The 13,438-nt window shown below is 38.9% G+C and overlaps 1 protein-coding gene across 1 annotated transcript; it reads right to left on the reverse strand.

Moving 5' to 3' along the window:
• Positions 1-546: 546 nt before the first annotated feature.
• On the reverse strand, positions 547-7,490 carry LOC122882950. Its single transcript, XM_044210943.1, has 4 exons — positions 7,370-7,490; positions 6,945-7,076; positions 5,702-5,878; positions 547-3,109 (listed from the first exon to the last, which is right to left on the reverse strand). Exons 1-4 carry the CDS (start codon positions 7,452-7,454, stop codon positions 2,817-2,819), a joined length of 687 nt encoding a protein of 228 aa, XP_044066878.1. The 5' UTR covers positions 7,455-7,490; the 3' UTR covers positions 547-2,816.
• Positions 7,491-13,438: the final 5,948 nt, after the last annotated feature.

A 13,438-nucleotide genomic window follows, 5' to 3' on the forward strand; every position in this document is an offset into this window, starting at 1 on the left:
TTCCTCTCTTCCTCTCCTGTTTGGCTGCTCCGTGTTAAAAGTGTGTGTTTAAATCTACAGCTGTGTAATCTTCTATCCATCCCTCCATCTCCCCTTCCCACCCTTGGCTCACCTCCGTTAATGAAAGACTTTTTTGTTGTTGACTCAGAAGATAACACAAAATCAAAGATTCATCAAAGCGGGGATATGTTTCTTAGGCATAACCTTTGCTCACAGGAGTAGAATATGAATTGGCTGGAAGTTTGCAGGTGGGAATATTGAGAATTAAATTGTTATACATTAGCACTGTTGTAATTTAACATTTTTTTCCAACCATGGTGATTGCCATTAGTAAGACCAAGATGTTTTATTTGAAATGAGATGAGAAGGCAAGTGGACAGTGAATTCTGCTTCACTACAGTTCCTATTCACAAAGGAGGTGCTAAATGACTCAAATACATGGCCCTGACCTGAAAGAGCCATTCTCTGACACAAATGTGACCAGATGTAGAAAAAGACATATTACTATGCCATACTTCACACCTCACAGCTCTTAAAGTGGTGCTTCTACTCATGCAGTGAGGTTTTCAAGAACTTAGCCCATGGCGACAGTTTATTATGCAAAAAGGCACATTTATAAGTTTGAAAATAACACAAAATATGTCAACTAAAATAAACACACATTAGCCTATATCGTATAAAGTGAAATGCACAATATTTTTCTTCTAAAATACATGAACATACATGTATTACATGAATTCATCCCTAAAAACAAAAAAAAAGATTTAGTGGCATGTCCTATAGAAAAATGTAAATGTAATATTTATGTATGTTTTGTTGTTATACATGTTTGTTTTTCTTAGTTAGTGTAGCACCCAGAAACATACAGTAGCTGGGAACACCTGGTCTTAGTCCTTTAGATAGATACATGAGACATTTTACTTTAACGATTTCCCTCATTTACAGTGTGAGAGCAGCTGGCTGATTGCTTTTTTTCCCCACTGATAACTGGTTCTGCATCTCTGGGGGGACTTTAATTTTCACTCACCAACATCACAACTGTTCAGTGAAAAGCACTTTCTAAACTAAGTCAGTCATTCTACTCATTGACAAGCCAGGCAATCTAACTGAGTGTTATGGCTTTGTTAAAGCCTATAAATGTACTTGTGAGATTATGGAGCTGCCATTGCAAAGATATAAAAAATGAGCATCTTCTCCCACAGAGGCTTTGTAAACTCTCCAGAGACTAAATTAGTTTTGTTTTCTATCTTCATACAGTGACTTATACTTGAAAAGGTGTGCCTCTTTTATTGCAGTCCTGTGGCTTTTATGTTACCATACCTTAGGTATATCCTGGCCATTGGCAATTGCAGAAATAGATTATTGGAAACTGTTGCCAAGATAGGGATCCACCCTGGGTCTGCCTGTCACTGTTCCCCAGGCTGTCACTGAGAAGTGTAAAATCCTCCATAATTTACATTTTAACACTTCCTGAAAGACACAGACCCATAAAGAGGCCCTCAGGAGGAGTTGCCTATGGTTTATACTTTTATGAATCTTCCAGAAGGGGTTTTACAGGCTCTGCTCGGCTGCATGTGCCAGATAGCCCCCACGGCTATAGTGCAGCATAAAAAAGGAATGGTAATTAACGGAATAAACAACTTTTTACTAAGGGATGCAGTGATAATAACATTATCTCATGGAGAGCAGACTGTTTTTCAGGAAATATTGTGGAAGGGCACTCAGGGAAATTTGGGGTCAAAATCAGTGTTTATACATGGCATTTCTGATGTTTTATTTGGTAATTAATTTTTCATGTTTGTAGCCATCATATTTTTTCCACATTGATGGTCAATTACCACAGCAAAATATAGCATGGGTAATTCATTATTACTACAGTATGTTATATTTCCTAATTTAAACAGTGCTGAGGCAATCAGTTGATTATCAATTATTTGAAAAAGTGTAATTATTTGGTTAATCATTTGTCCAAAAATGGCAAACATTTCATTGTTTCAACTTCTCAAAAATGAGGATTTGCTGCTTTTCCTTGTCTAACATGATAGTAAACTGAATCTCTCTGGGTTTTGGACTGTTTATCAGACAAAACAAGCCATTTGAAGACATTACCCTGGGCTCTGGAAGCTTGTGATAGGCATTGTTCATCTTATAGCGAAACAGTTAATTGAATAATCTAAATAAATTGACAACATGAATTAATAATTACACATTTTTTTGTGATAACCTTATATGTACATTTTGTATGAAACCACCATTTTCCAATAAACTTCTATGTGGGTTTGAAGGTTGTATATATACATATAATACAAACCTGACAGAGACTGAAGCCCAGAATCAGCTTCCACATGTTTGTGTAAGCACCAAATCTCTGATACATCAAGAGTCACAAGGCTCTAAGTGGTGTCTTTGGTGTTTGTGAACTCACTGACATGAAATGTCAACAATGTCAACACTTACCCCTCAACCCTGACTTAATTTCTCACCTCATTATTCAGTGTTACAACTCAGTGCAGAGTCCAAAGTCATTACAGCTCAGATCATCCAGGAGGAAGGAAGTGTAGACAACCCTTGCAACACAAGCCTGTGCTGTTAGACATCCCTCTACTCCTTCCTTCAAGCAGTGTGCTTCTGATTAAGCAGCATCTTTCAAACATACTTTTCTCTTCCCTGTCTCTTGTTCTATGAGTTTTTAAAAAAAATGTCTCAAAGTATTTTACTCTGCATACTACTCAGGAGGTTTGAAAAGTGAGAAGTTCTTCTTACAAGTAGTCGGTTGGAAAATGACACATAGAAATGGGTTTTAAAAAACACTCTGCTCACTCACGTCCTCTTCCATCGCCTGGCCCAATCACTGTGAGAAGAGAGCATCTGCTGCAGCTTTTACCAGGGTCTGTTGCATTAATGGCATCATAGGTGCAATTGATGGCTGTTATGTCAAGATCCAAAGGCCCATCATCAGAGGCGGTGATTACCTGAACAGGAAGGGTTTCTATTCTGTCCTCCCACAGGGGATAGTTGATGAGAGAAGAAGATTCCAGGGGATCTTTGTAGGACCACCAGGGAAGGTGCATGATGCCAGGATGCTGTGGTCCTCCAACTTTTACAGCACCTGGGAGGAGAAGATGGGAGACTACCAGCTGTTGGGTGACAGCACTTACATTGGCAATGCCTACCACTTTGTTGTGACACCATAGCGTGACAATGGATCCCTGACAGCTGAGGAACAGGTCTGTAATTTACGGATAAGCCGAGGGATAGTGGAGCAGACTTTTAGAAGAGTTCAGTGTAAGTGGAGTAGAGTGACACATGGCTTGACATTGTTGTCATGGTCATCATGGCAGCTTGCATCCTACACAATCTGTGTACAGGCTCCTCTGAAGTATGTGAAGACCATCTGCAAGGATGATGACAATGTGTAGGTCATGCAGACTTGATTATGAAACACTGAACTCTTTATATGATTACATTTTCAATGTAAACTGTTTCTAATCATTACAAATATACCTTTGACAACACTGACAGGGACATTTTACTGCTCTATGAGTACTCTTACTTTAAGTACTGTAAATACATTTTGCTGATAATACAATTTATATACTTCTGCTTTAGTAAGGTTTGAATGCAGGAGGACTTTTACTTGTAGTGGACTTTTCTTAGTCTTTCTCCTTCACTGTAAACCACAGCTTAAGGTGCAGTTGGGTATTACTGCCTATTTGTAGTGAAAGAAAAACACTGTCATAGAGCAAAACAATGACAGCCAGTAACAATTACAACATGTACCTACTGGTACAGTAAACGTTTACCAGAAAGTAAATAAAGTATAACTCCACTCATCAAAAGCGAAACTAATTCTTCTCTAGGTAACATTTCATCATATCCTTAAAGGACTACAGGGGAGCCCTTGTCTGGTATAGCATCTCCTCATGTCCTGGTTTGCAGCCACAGATTCACCTAGAAACTTCAGAAGGCCACTTCCCTCTGATCGATTCCTTCTTACAGTGCATGGGGCTGGGGGGGCTGTCTCTTGTCAGTGATAGCAGATCAGACGCCTATACTACAAAGCAGGATTTGGGGTAAGCGAGGTAACTTTGGGTTTAACCCTGGGTTTTCAGTCATATGATGGTGGTTCACTTATTACCGGTGTAGATCACCATGGTAAGTTATGCTGAACACCTAACCTGCTCCGGAGCAGGTTGATGTTGGCGATAACAATCAACTCGTATAAAAGCACCGCCTATATTGGCTACTGACCAATCATTTCTCTTGGAAAATGGCATAACCATTCATAGATGATCCTGCAGAGCTCAGTGCATGGAATAAAAAAAATAATTAAAAAACAAAAGCTTGGTGCACGGATCGTGAGAGGGTCTCTTAGGAGGGCAAGAGTGTTCAGAGACCGACAAAACCGTTGTGCGTTAGTATACCGAAATCATCCTACAACAGACACTGATTGAAGCACTAAAGCCTTGTACTTGTTTTACTTAGATATGAAAGTAAGCCTACTTACCGCTTTAAATTTTGTTTTCATATTAATCTTTTATTTGCTCCCAAGTCTGTTTCACACCGCTTGGGTTGCAGCTCCAAGAATAAGCCTAAAATTATCATACGCACCATAAGAAAACATCTAAGCAACACATTAATTTAATAGAAAACACCAATCTTCCTACCTTCCTATATTTTTTATTAAAATTTTTAGGTTTATTTTAATTCTTAAGTATTGAGTTACATTATACTTTATTCTTGAAGCTGCACTTAAGTCTTGCACTGCTCTGTTTTAAGTTTTAATTCACCCATTGTCTTTACATTTTATCCTTGCTGTTTTTATTTATGGTTTTTAATCATCCATTGTGTTTAAGTTTTATTCCTCTTTTATTCCCTATGTCCCTGTTTATTCACTGTGTATTTTATTGTTGTGTTTTATGTGTAAAGCACTTTGAAATGCTGGTTTTGATAAGTGCTTTACAAATAAACGTTATTATTATCATTATAATTGTAATTCTAGTCAGATGTCATCCCCTAATGATGGAGCAGTGATATTATAAGCCTATTAATTAATTTACACATTCACATAGTCGGTGATTTTTTGCCAGCTATCCTTGCTGCATTTGGCAGCTGCAGCTGTGTAGCTTTTAGCCTATTTTTTAGATTATGTGTTTCAATTCTTCGTATTTGTCTGATATTATAGTTTGCTCTTCGTTTGTAAAATATGCCGCTCTGCTACCAGCAGACTGTGCATGTTTGTGATTGGTCATATGCTGCAAACACCGCTCCTTTTATGTGAACATGCTCATGGCTGGATTGGGAAAACCTGGGTTGACTTACCGAGTTGATAACCAGCGTCGTGTGATAGCGAAGCCAGATAACGGAAAGAGAGAAGTAGCATAGGCCCCGGGTCTCCGAATCTCCATGTCAACTGCAGTACCAACGACAGGGAATTCAACATCGTGGTGACCTCCCAAGAACTCCCCCATCACGTCATAGTATTGGAAATGCATTGCATGCATGTTTTATGGTTATTGTTTTTTACTTTTTTGTAAGCTTCCTCGAGGGTTGCCCATTTTTGGGCAACTCTATCGGGCTCAAAACTCAGCTTAAAGTGGTCAGACAGCTTGGTAGCCATGTCCTTCTCACATTACCTTCTTTAAACCCTTGCCCATCTTCACCCTGGCATTCAATTCTGCTAAGTTTTTAGGTAGCTCACCTCCCTCTGCTTCCAGCTTCTGCCTCATTAGATCAATGAGAAAGAGAGTTTGCTCTCTGTTAAAACTGCACCGCTGTTGCGGGGGTAGCGGTGCACTGGCTGCACTTGTACAGGGCATCTCGTCGTCTCCCTGTTCTGCGTATCCTGCTTCTTCATTCATGTTGCCAGCCTCCAACCCTAAATAAACATATAAACAGCTGGTCAGATGATGTTGATGGCACAGAAATAACTGTTTGTGCAATTATTTTACAAGTTATTAGTTAACTTTTTAAAGTCAGACCCGTTTTAAAGCATGTAAAAATACTCTGCTATGATTCATATTTAATTTAATATGGTTATGAGACGTAAAAAGAGAAAAAAAGTAGTGCTAGAAGTACATTTACTCTTTCTCCCTCATTGAGAAATTCTGGATCTTTGAATGCCCTGCTCACCACCACTAGGTTGCGTGTTATGGACCGGTGCTGGTGAGAGCATGGATGTGGGTGAGAGACATACATCCATGATGATAGAGCAGTGTGCGTCATGGCTAGAGTTAGAGGAAACATCGGAGAGATACAGCCATACATGTTTGAGCCACAGTCAGACCTAAATGAGGAGTCTATTGAGCACCAAAATCAACGACTAGCAGATGTATCAGAATGGTAAGTGTAGTAGTGCATCTTTTATTTGTTTATGTTGTTTGTTAGCTTGTTAGCTTGTAACTGGCAGTGGCTGACACAGCGTTAGTGGTTGTGAAACATACAATAATATCTGCTACGATGTTACAGTGTGTTCACATTTTTATAATGTAATGTTAGTAGATAATGGAAGGAAGCTCCAGGGTCTGGTTTACATTCAAAAACTGCACACTCTACCATGTTTGCTGTCAAACCTTTCACTACACTAACTTAGGGCAAAGTTCTCCTCTCTGTACTGACAAGTACAGCTCTGTGCTGGAGGTTACAGGTTTCTTTGATGGTGGCATTGCGATTGGCTTTCAAATTTGTGGCGTACCAAATCTAGCTTGCCTGGAGTACATTTGAATCTCAGATTTTAGAAGTGTACAGATATCTCTCCATTCAGCAGAGGAATGTGAAAACACCTCTCTAGTGACAAACTTAGCACAGATGCAAGTCAGTAAAGTCAAGGTCTGACATTTTAGGGGACTGGGTACTTTAATAGATATGTTTGTACTCTTTAATGATGCATGAAAACATAACAGCAAAGGGAGTGACACAGGGAATCGTGCAAACATTTGACTCACCAAGTACATGTATTTGGACCCTGACCATCAAGGTAGTAGGAGGTAGGGTCAGACGATGCCTGGTAGAGGGCTTGTTAAGTAGTTGTGTTCTGCCTTCATCCAGAAACAGATTCATGTTCCTGTCTGCAAATACTGTAACAAACAGAATTTGATTTTACAACATTCTGTTATTTTATACCCTTTATCTAGCCACCTAGAGCATGCATGGGCAATCATGTTCAATGGAGGGCCATGTACATGCAACATATTAGCACACTTTAAAAGAGACGAGGACTAGGCTAATGCCGCTAGGCATGCTTGCAAAGACGTCTATCAAGCACAAATCAACTGAATTGCAATGGAAATGGCAACTACAAAGCTATTGCAGCACGTTTCACAAACACTACATATAGTAAAAAAAAATATCTAAAAGTCATTCTGCTTACTGCTGTGATGTCGGGTGTGTTTATGTCGGCTAACTTGGGCTAGACGAATCTTGCCTGAGTTTCCGACTTGGAATTCGGACATCATTTCCCTGCATAGCCTGTTGGCCACTTAGCTACATCCATTTAAAATAACAGAAAAATGGCAACAAGCATGGATGACATTGTTGCAGCTGAACAGGGAGTTTTAAGTCAATTTACAGAAATAAAATCTTAAAATGTATTAGATTGTTGTGAAAACATGAACTGCTCCCATAGCAACCACTAACACAGATTCCATGTTAACTGAAAATGACAGTGGTGGCTACTAACTAGATGGGGCAAAACTAAACAAACATTTCCCCAACCCATGACCCCCACGCTACCATCCTGAAAAAGGAATCGGTTAATATAAACACAATGTCAGGCTGAATGAATGAAGTTAAACAAAATGGCAGTTCAGTCTGATTATCAGGTTAGTCAATGTGTTTTTGAAATTATGAAATTTCAGCAAAATTATGAAAACCCTCAACAGGGAGGGACATTGGCGTGATACACATGTTGGCATTGGCTAGTTGGCACATAGTTCACATTAACCAGATGCTGGAATGCCAGCTTCAATCACTTTGACCAGTGCCGGGAATGCACAGATCTGGCTGCTCCTGCACCACACAGGCAGACACGGACACAGATTAACTGATCACATGATTGTAAAGGCATGACTTCTCTGTAGGAGTCCATACTTGTAGAAATGTCATTGCATTAAAAAAAAAAACACTAAATTGGTCTCTCACTAAAACATTAGTGACAGTGTATGTTAGAATAAATGTATGTCTTTCACATACTAACATATATTGGGCTTACTCTAAATCTCACTTTTCTTCTTTTGGTAATCAAATCCTGCCCTTACTGATATACATTTTCCCACACATTTATCTAAAATGAAACAGGTGTAGACAGTTTTGCCCTCGAAAGCTAAAGGCATTGGTAGTTAAAAGCAAATATTTACAGTTTATCCACAGTGTAGCAAGTAAAAAAAGCAATACTGTTGAGGCTAAATGACATAACATTTGCTCATTGCAATGCCATTTTCATTAAGCTGGACATCAGGTGAACTCAGCTCTTCTTCACTACAAACATATCATTTAGCTTTACAAGGACAGCTGCTCAAAAACAGAAATATTCAGTAAACAAAATTCTTAAAAACAATAAAATTGTATAGTCCTTTTTCACTTCACAAGAAATTTCTCTAAGAGCTACTTGCACTTCGTTTCCCAAAAGCATCCTAATGCTAAGATGATCATAGCCCTATTGAAAGAATATGAACTTGGATAATCTTACCCTTAAGATGCTTTTGGGAAACTGGCCCAGAACACTGAGTATCTCCTTCTAGGAAAAACATAAAATATAATGAAGAATACATTAATTGAAAGCATAGATGTGTTCATGTGAGTTCAAAATAAATAGCATTTTTCTAATGTTTTCCAATGTTTTTTATCAGCTCACTGAACACATACAAATCCTAAGGAGTAGATTCTTAAGTGGCGAAAAAGAAAGAAACTTAGAGCCATTTACATCATTAGGTGAGGGGAATGAGGTGATTGAGGGCAGATGGGAGTGGCAGGGTCTGGAATGACAGGAGAAAAGTCATCTAGTGGACAGGTAAAGAATAGTGCTGAAGGGGCCTGGGAAAGTGGAGATGTGGCTGAAGACGGGGACAGAGAGGCGGACATTGTGACAAATACAATAGCCGCACGTAGAGACTACAGCATTATAAAACATTTTATGGTGATGTTTAGGCATCAAAAGCACTTTGGTTAAGGTTAGGGAGAGATCATGGTTTGGTTTAATACAGAAAAAGTCTGCAGTGACTTAAAGCACGAGACACGACATGTTAGTCAACATTTAACCGAAACCACAATCTTTCTCTAACCTTAACTAAAGTGCTTTTGTTGCCTAAACATAACCATAGATGGGACTCAGGACCTCAACCACCTCCCTGTAACTCTGGTGCAGTACATAAATGTAGCGCTTCATTTACTCAAAAAAACGTTGCATCTGAACACAATCCAGGTAGAGATTATGATTGTGATCTTTTCAAACCCTCTCTTCTTTGACTTAACAAGACCTAAACTGTATTTCCTTGTTGCTGTTTTATTTATTTTTCTTCTTTTAATCTTCATTAACAATTTTGAACAGGATGTAAGCTAGTCACAACACATATTCTGATGACTGTGAGTGATTTACAATAACATGTACTGATCCAAACTGAGGATGGAAAGCGGGCACAGAGCATCCCATTGTAGGAAATTAACTTGCATCGCTTCTTCACATTGCGTGCATGCTCTAATAGGAATTTCTGCTGACAACTTGAAGAATTGCTCACAAAGACTTTATATTCTTATTTTTCATGTTTTCTCAAGTATATTCAGCGCTCTCTTACGCAAAGCAAGTTGTCAGAGCAGCTTATGAGCACAAAAATGATATGAAATGAACCATAAAATATACTTCAGTTAGCACACTTCTTGTCAGTTGAGCACTTAGGGAAGACTCTGAAATAGTGCCCAAGATAGTTTACTCCATTATCATCAAAATGCCAAATGATGAAAATGTAGGTGTAAAGCAACACTCAGCTTAATGGCTCAATTCTGATGCTCTAATTGATTATGATTGTGAAAGCAATATCTTAAAAGCTGCAGAAGTCTCTTATTAAAAATCAATACATTCACTTCCATCAAAGGTCTCATCTGGCATGATTTTTTGTAGAGCATTTGCAGTATAGCATCAGAAGATACTATATGAATGAAGCTGTAGGCAAAAGAACTGTGTGTGCAAGAAGTGGCTGGAAGTAGCTTCATTTTTTTGTTTAAACCAATAATCTTACTACATTTTACATTTATCTTTCAACGAGATATTTGAGTATTTTCTTTGACCTTGATAACTTATCTGCCTTTTGAGACATTATCTACCAACTATGTGGCTGGTCGATCATAAAAACAACACTTATTCACCCAAGGCTGAAACATACTTGAAGATAAAGTTTGAAAGTTACATTGTGATGCATAGAAGGACTTTCTTGGTAACTGTAGCTTTCAGAGACTTTCAGAGAGGAGCAGACATACAGCCCTAAAAACAATCTCAACACACCATGCAATGTCCTCTGCATCAAACAAATTCAACAAATTCCAACTTTTTATTCCCTGTCCCTGCATTTATTGTTGTGTTATGTCTTGGTATATGTAAAATATATGTTTTAAAAAAACGTTTTTTTTTTTTTTAATATTTAAATACCTTACTCCATTTTCTTTTTCACTCAGGAGCGTAACTATAAATTATTATTCAATCAATATGATTTGGGTGACCAGCTAACCCCTCCCATCATATAAATCCACACTTGACCGTGGATTGTAGTTGTTAGCAGAGCAATATCATGGGCCAAAAGTATGCGTTTGGATATCAGATGGCAAACACTTTGCTTACATTTGTAAATGAGCGCGGCTGACATCTAATTAATTAATTCCTTCCTGTCCTCCTCCTCCTGATTTAACAACGTAGATGAAAGAGGTGTGGGTTGAAGTGAACAGACCTCTACAGCTCCATATCCCTCTACAACTCTCTTTTGCTAAGTTTTGATCAACTCAAACTCAAAGCTATATACCATGTCCACGTGTTCTATTTTACTCATAAGTAAGCCATGTTATGGAAGCTGAAAACGTTCCAACTGCTGTTTCACTGGGCCTTCGAAGCACTTAGAAAAGGTTAGAAAAATGAATTATTTCATGGTTAAAAAAAAACAAATAGACAGAATGTCTGTTGGTAAAAAACGCAGGTCTCTAGTGTTGAAAGCTTGTGCAACCATCCAGTTCCCTGACCTCACCTCCCTTACTTTTTGCTGTGCTATAACAAACTCACACTACTTCCTACATGGCACTGAAAACAAACATAGGTTTCTTTAAAGCTAGTTGAACAAATTACATGGACGGTCTCAGTATATGGTTGAGCAGAAAACGATGTCTGACAGCACAAATTCCTGCCACCGTGAGCTAGTGAGAAAAATTGGAAGTTAACCATACAGATGACGAACCAAAACTAAACAACCCTGTCTCCCAGAAATTGTTTCAGTGTAATCGTAAATTGCTGTCTGGATTATTACTATTAAATTTTTTTTTGAGTGAATGAAGCACTACATTTATCCACTGCACCGGCTACATTACAAAGACTCAGTTGATTCAGGGGTTTTATAAAAAGCACTGCTTAAAGGTACTTCGACAACTTTCTTTTAGAGAATCAACTTTTTTTGAAGACAGGATCATTTACATTTAATATCAGCAGTGTATCCATACAGGTTAGAGGAGTACTGTATCAATTATCAACTGGGTATAATATGTGCCACTGCACTTGCTTATACACCAACATACTTTTCTTGTTTCCAAGTTACACTGCAAATGTCTTAGCCTCTGCAGTGTAATGCATAAACACTGTCCATGAAACTTCCTCAAAAGGAGGAGGTTTGAAAAGGAAACAAAGCATTTTCAAGAAATCTTCTGATGCTGAAAACTCTGAGAGCACTAACATTACTCAGCTTGCTTTCATAGCAGGCAAGAACACCAATAGAACACCACCAAAATAAAGGTAGAAAGTGTAGAAAAATATCTCTCTCCAGTCGACAGAGCGTTAGCAGAGTAGTATGGATGGCTGTGCCAATACAACTGGCTCTTTGTTTTATGTCCATAACAGCTCACCATCCATCCTTGGGTTACTGTTTATTGATTTCAGCAGACTCAACATCATGTGAATTCTATTTGTGCCTTGGCCATGATGCAGAGTAAAAGCATAGCTGCCCATTCAATCTTTTCTAAGAGCTCAAGAAAATTCTACCTGGCCTTTACAGAAGCAAATCCGTAAACCATTAAAGTTTCTTAACACCAACTGCTGTGGCTGCACAGTCAGGTTTGTAGTCAGAGGTGTTGTTTAAAACAAACTGGGAAACGCTAACATAATGCTGGAGCAATCAACTCATCTAAAAGAAAATGAATTTATTTTATTCGACACCAACTCTTTATCACAGCAAAAACCATGGTTAAGCCTTCTGTTTTAAAGCCCTGGCAGAGACAAGACATTCCCGCTGGCTTTCCGGCATTCCCAGGCTGTGGTCCGGTCTCAAAGTTTGTGCCGGGATAAGTCAGTCATGGGAGCGGGAGGTGCAGGCCTGTCTGCCTGTGACTTAGGCTGCGTCGTTTAGCAGCCCAGCTGCAGGTTACGCTCCCGGGTGACTCCTTGAAAGCAGTTGGTCACTGAGCAGATGAGGTCTCCTAGGAGGCCTGGCAGTTTTGTTTCAGGACCGACGGCAAAGGTCCGGGCCAAGACGTTGCTTACACAGTCCTCAGGGAGATGTAGGATTTAAAGCTTCTTCAGTTCTAACCTTTGTTGTGTTAGAACACAGATGTTGAGCAGGCTTCTTTCAGAAAGTCACTTTCAAAGTTGGCTGGATGTCAAGTAAAATGTATCTGGCTACACTAACTTCTTAAGCTAGGCTTGAGTAATTCCGTTGGCCAGATGAAAACTTTCAAAAGGAAAGAGTGTGCTATAAAAATCGTGAGGCTTAGTGGTATAAAAAAATAGAAGTCAAAATGAAATGACTCTTCACTTTAACACTGAGGCACTCAAAGGCTTGTTTAAGAAAAAGGTTCAATTGTGAGCGGACTTTAGGTGAGGAAAAGAAAAACTTAAAGATGTCTAGGAAAAACTAATATAGAAGAATGCAAAGATGTTGAGCTCAAGGGGTTTGAGGTTCAGCCTGAGGCTAAAATGGCGTTGAAGCTGAATTTGTCAGCTAGCCAAAGTAGGTGGCATTTCGGGCATGGAGGAAGGCTTTCGCGCTGAAACTTCTGTTCCTTTGTCCTAAGGGACATGGGCTGTCATCTTTAATTTTTTTTATGTTTTGTGTAAAGCACTTTGAATTGGCTTTGTGTATACAATTTGCAAAAGAAGATTAAAAAAAAAATCCTTGCCTTGCCATCTGTAGGACATGTACTGTAAGCAAAGCCCCCAGCTGAGCTGCAAATTATTTTATTTGTTCACGGAACATTTTCC

This window comes from Siniperca chuatsi, linkage group LG2 (genome assembly GCF_020085105.1).
Source record: "Siniperca chuatsi isolate FFG_IHB_CAS linkage group LG2, ASM2008510v1, whole genome shotgun sequence".
NCBI lineage: Eukaryota > Metazoa > Chordata > Actinopteri > Centrarchiformes > Sinipercidae > Siniperca > Siniperca chuatsi.

What these genes read in the sequence shown, in the direction of transcription:
- LOC122882950 (XM_044210943.1), bottom strand. Translation starts at nt 7,454, where the DNA reads ATGATGTCCGAATTCCAAGTCGGAAACTCAGGCAAGATTCGTCTAGCC. An exon ending in GGTCCAAATACATGTACTTG is followed by an intron (nt 5,879 to 6,944) that starts GTGAGTCAAATG and finishes ATGTTTATTTAG; the next exon opens with GGTTGGAGGCTGGCAACATG. An exon ending in GAAGCTGGAAGCAGAGGGAG is followed by an intron (nt 3,110 to 5,701) that starts GTGAGCTACCTA and finishes TTCTCCTCCCAG; the next exon opens with GTGCTGTAAAAGTTGGAGGA.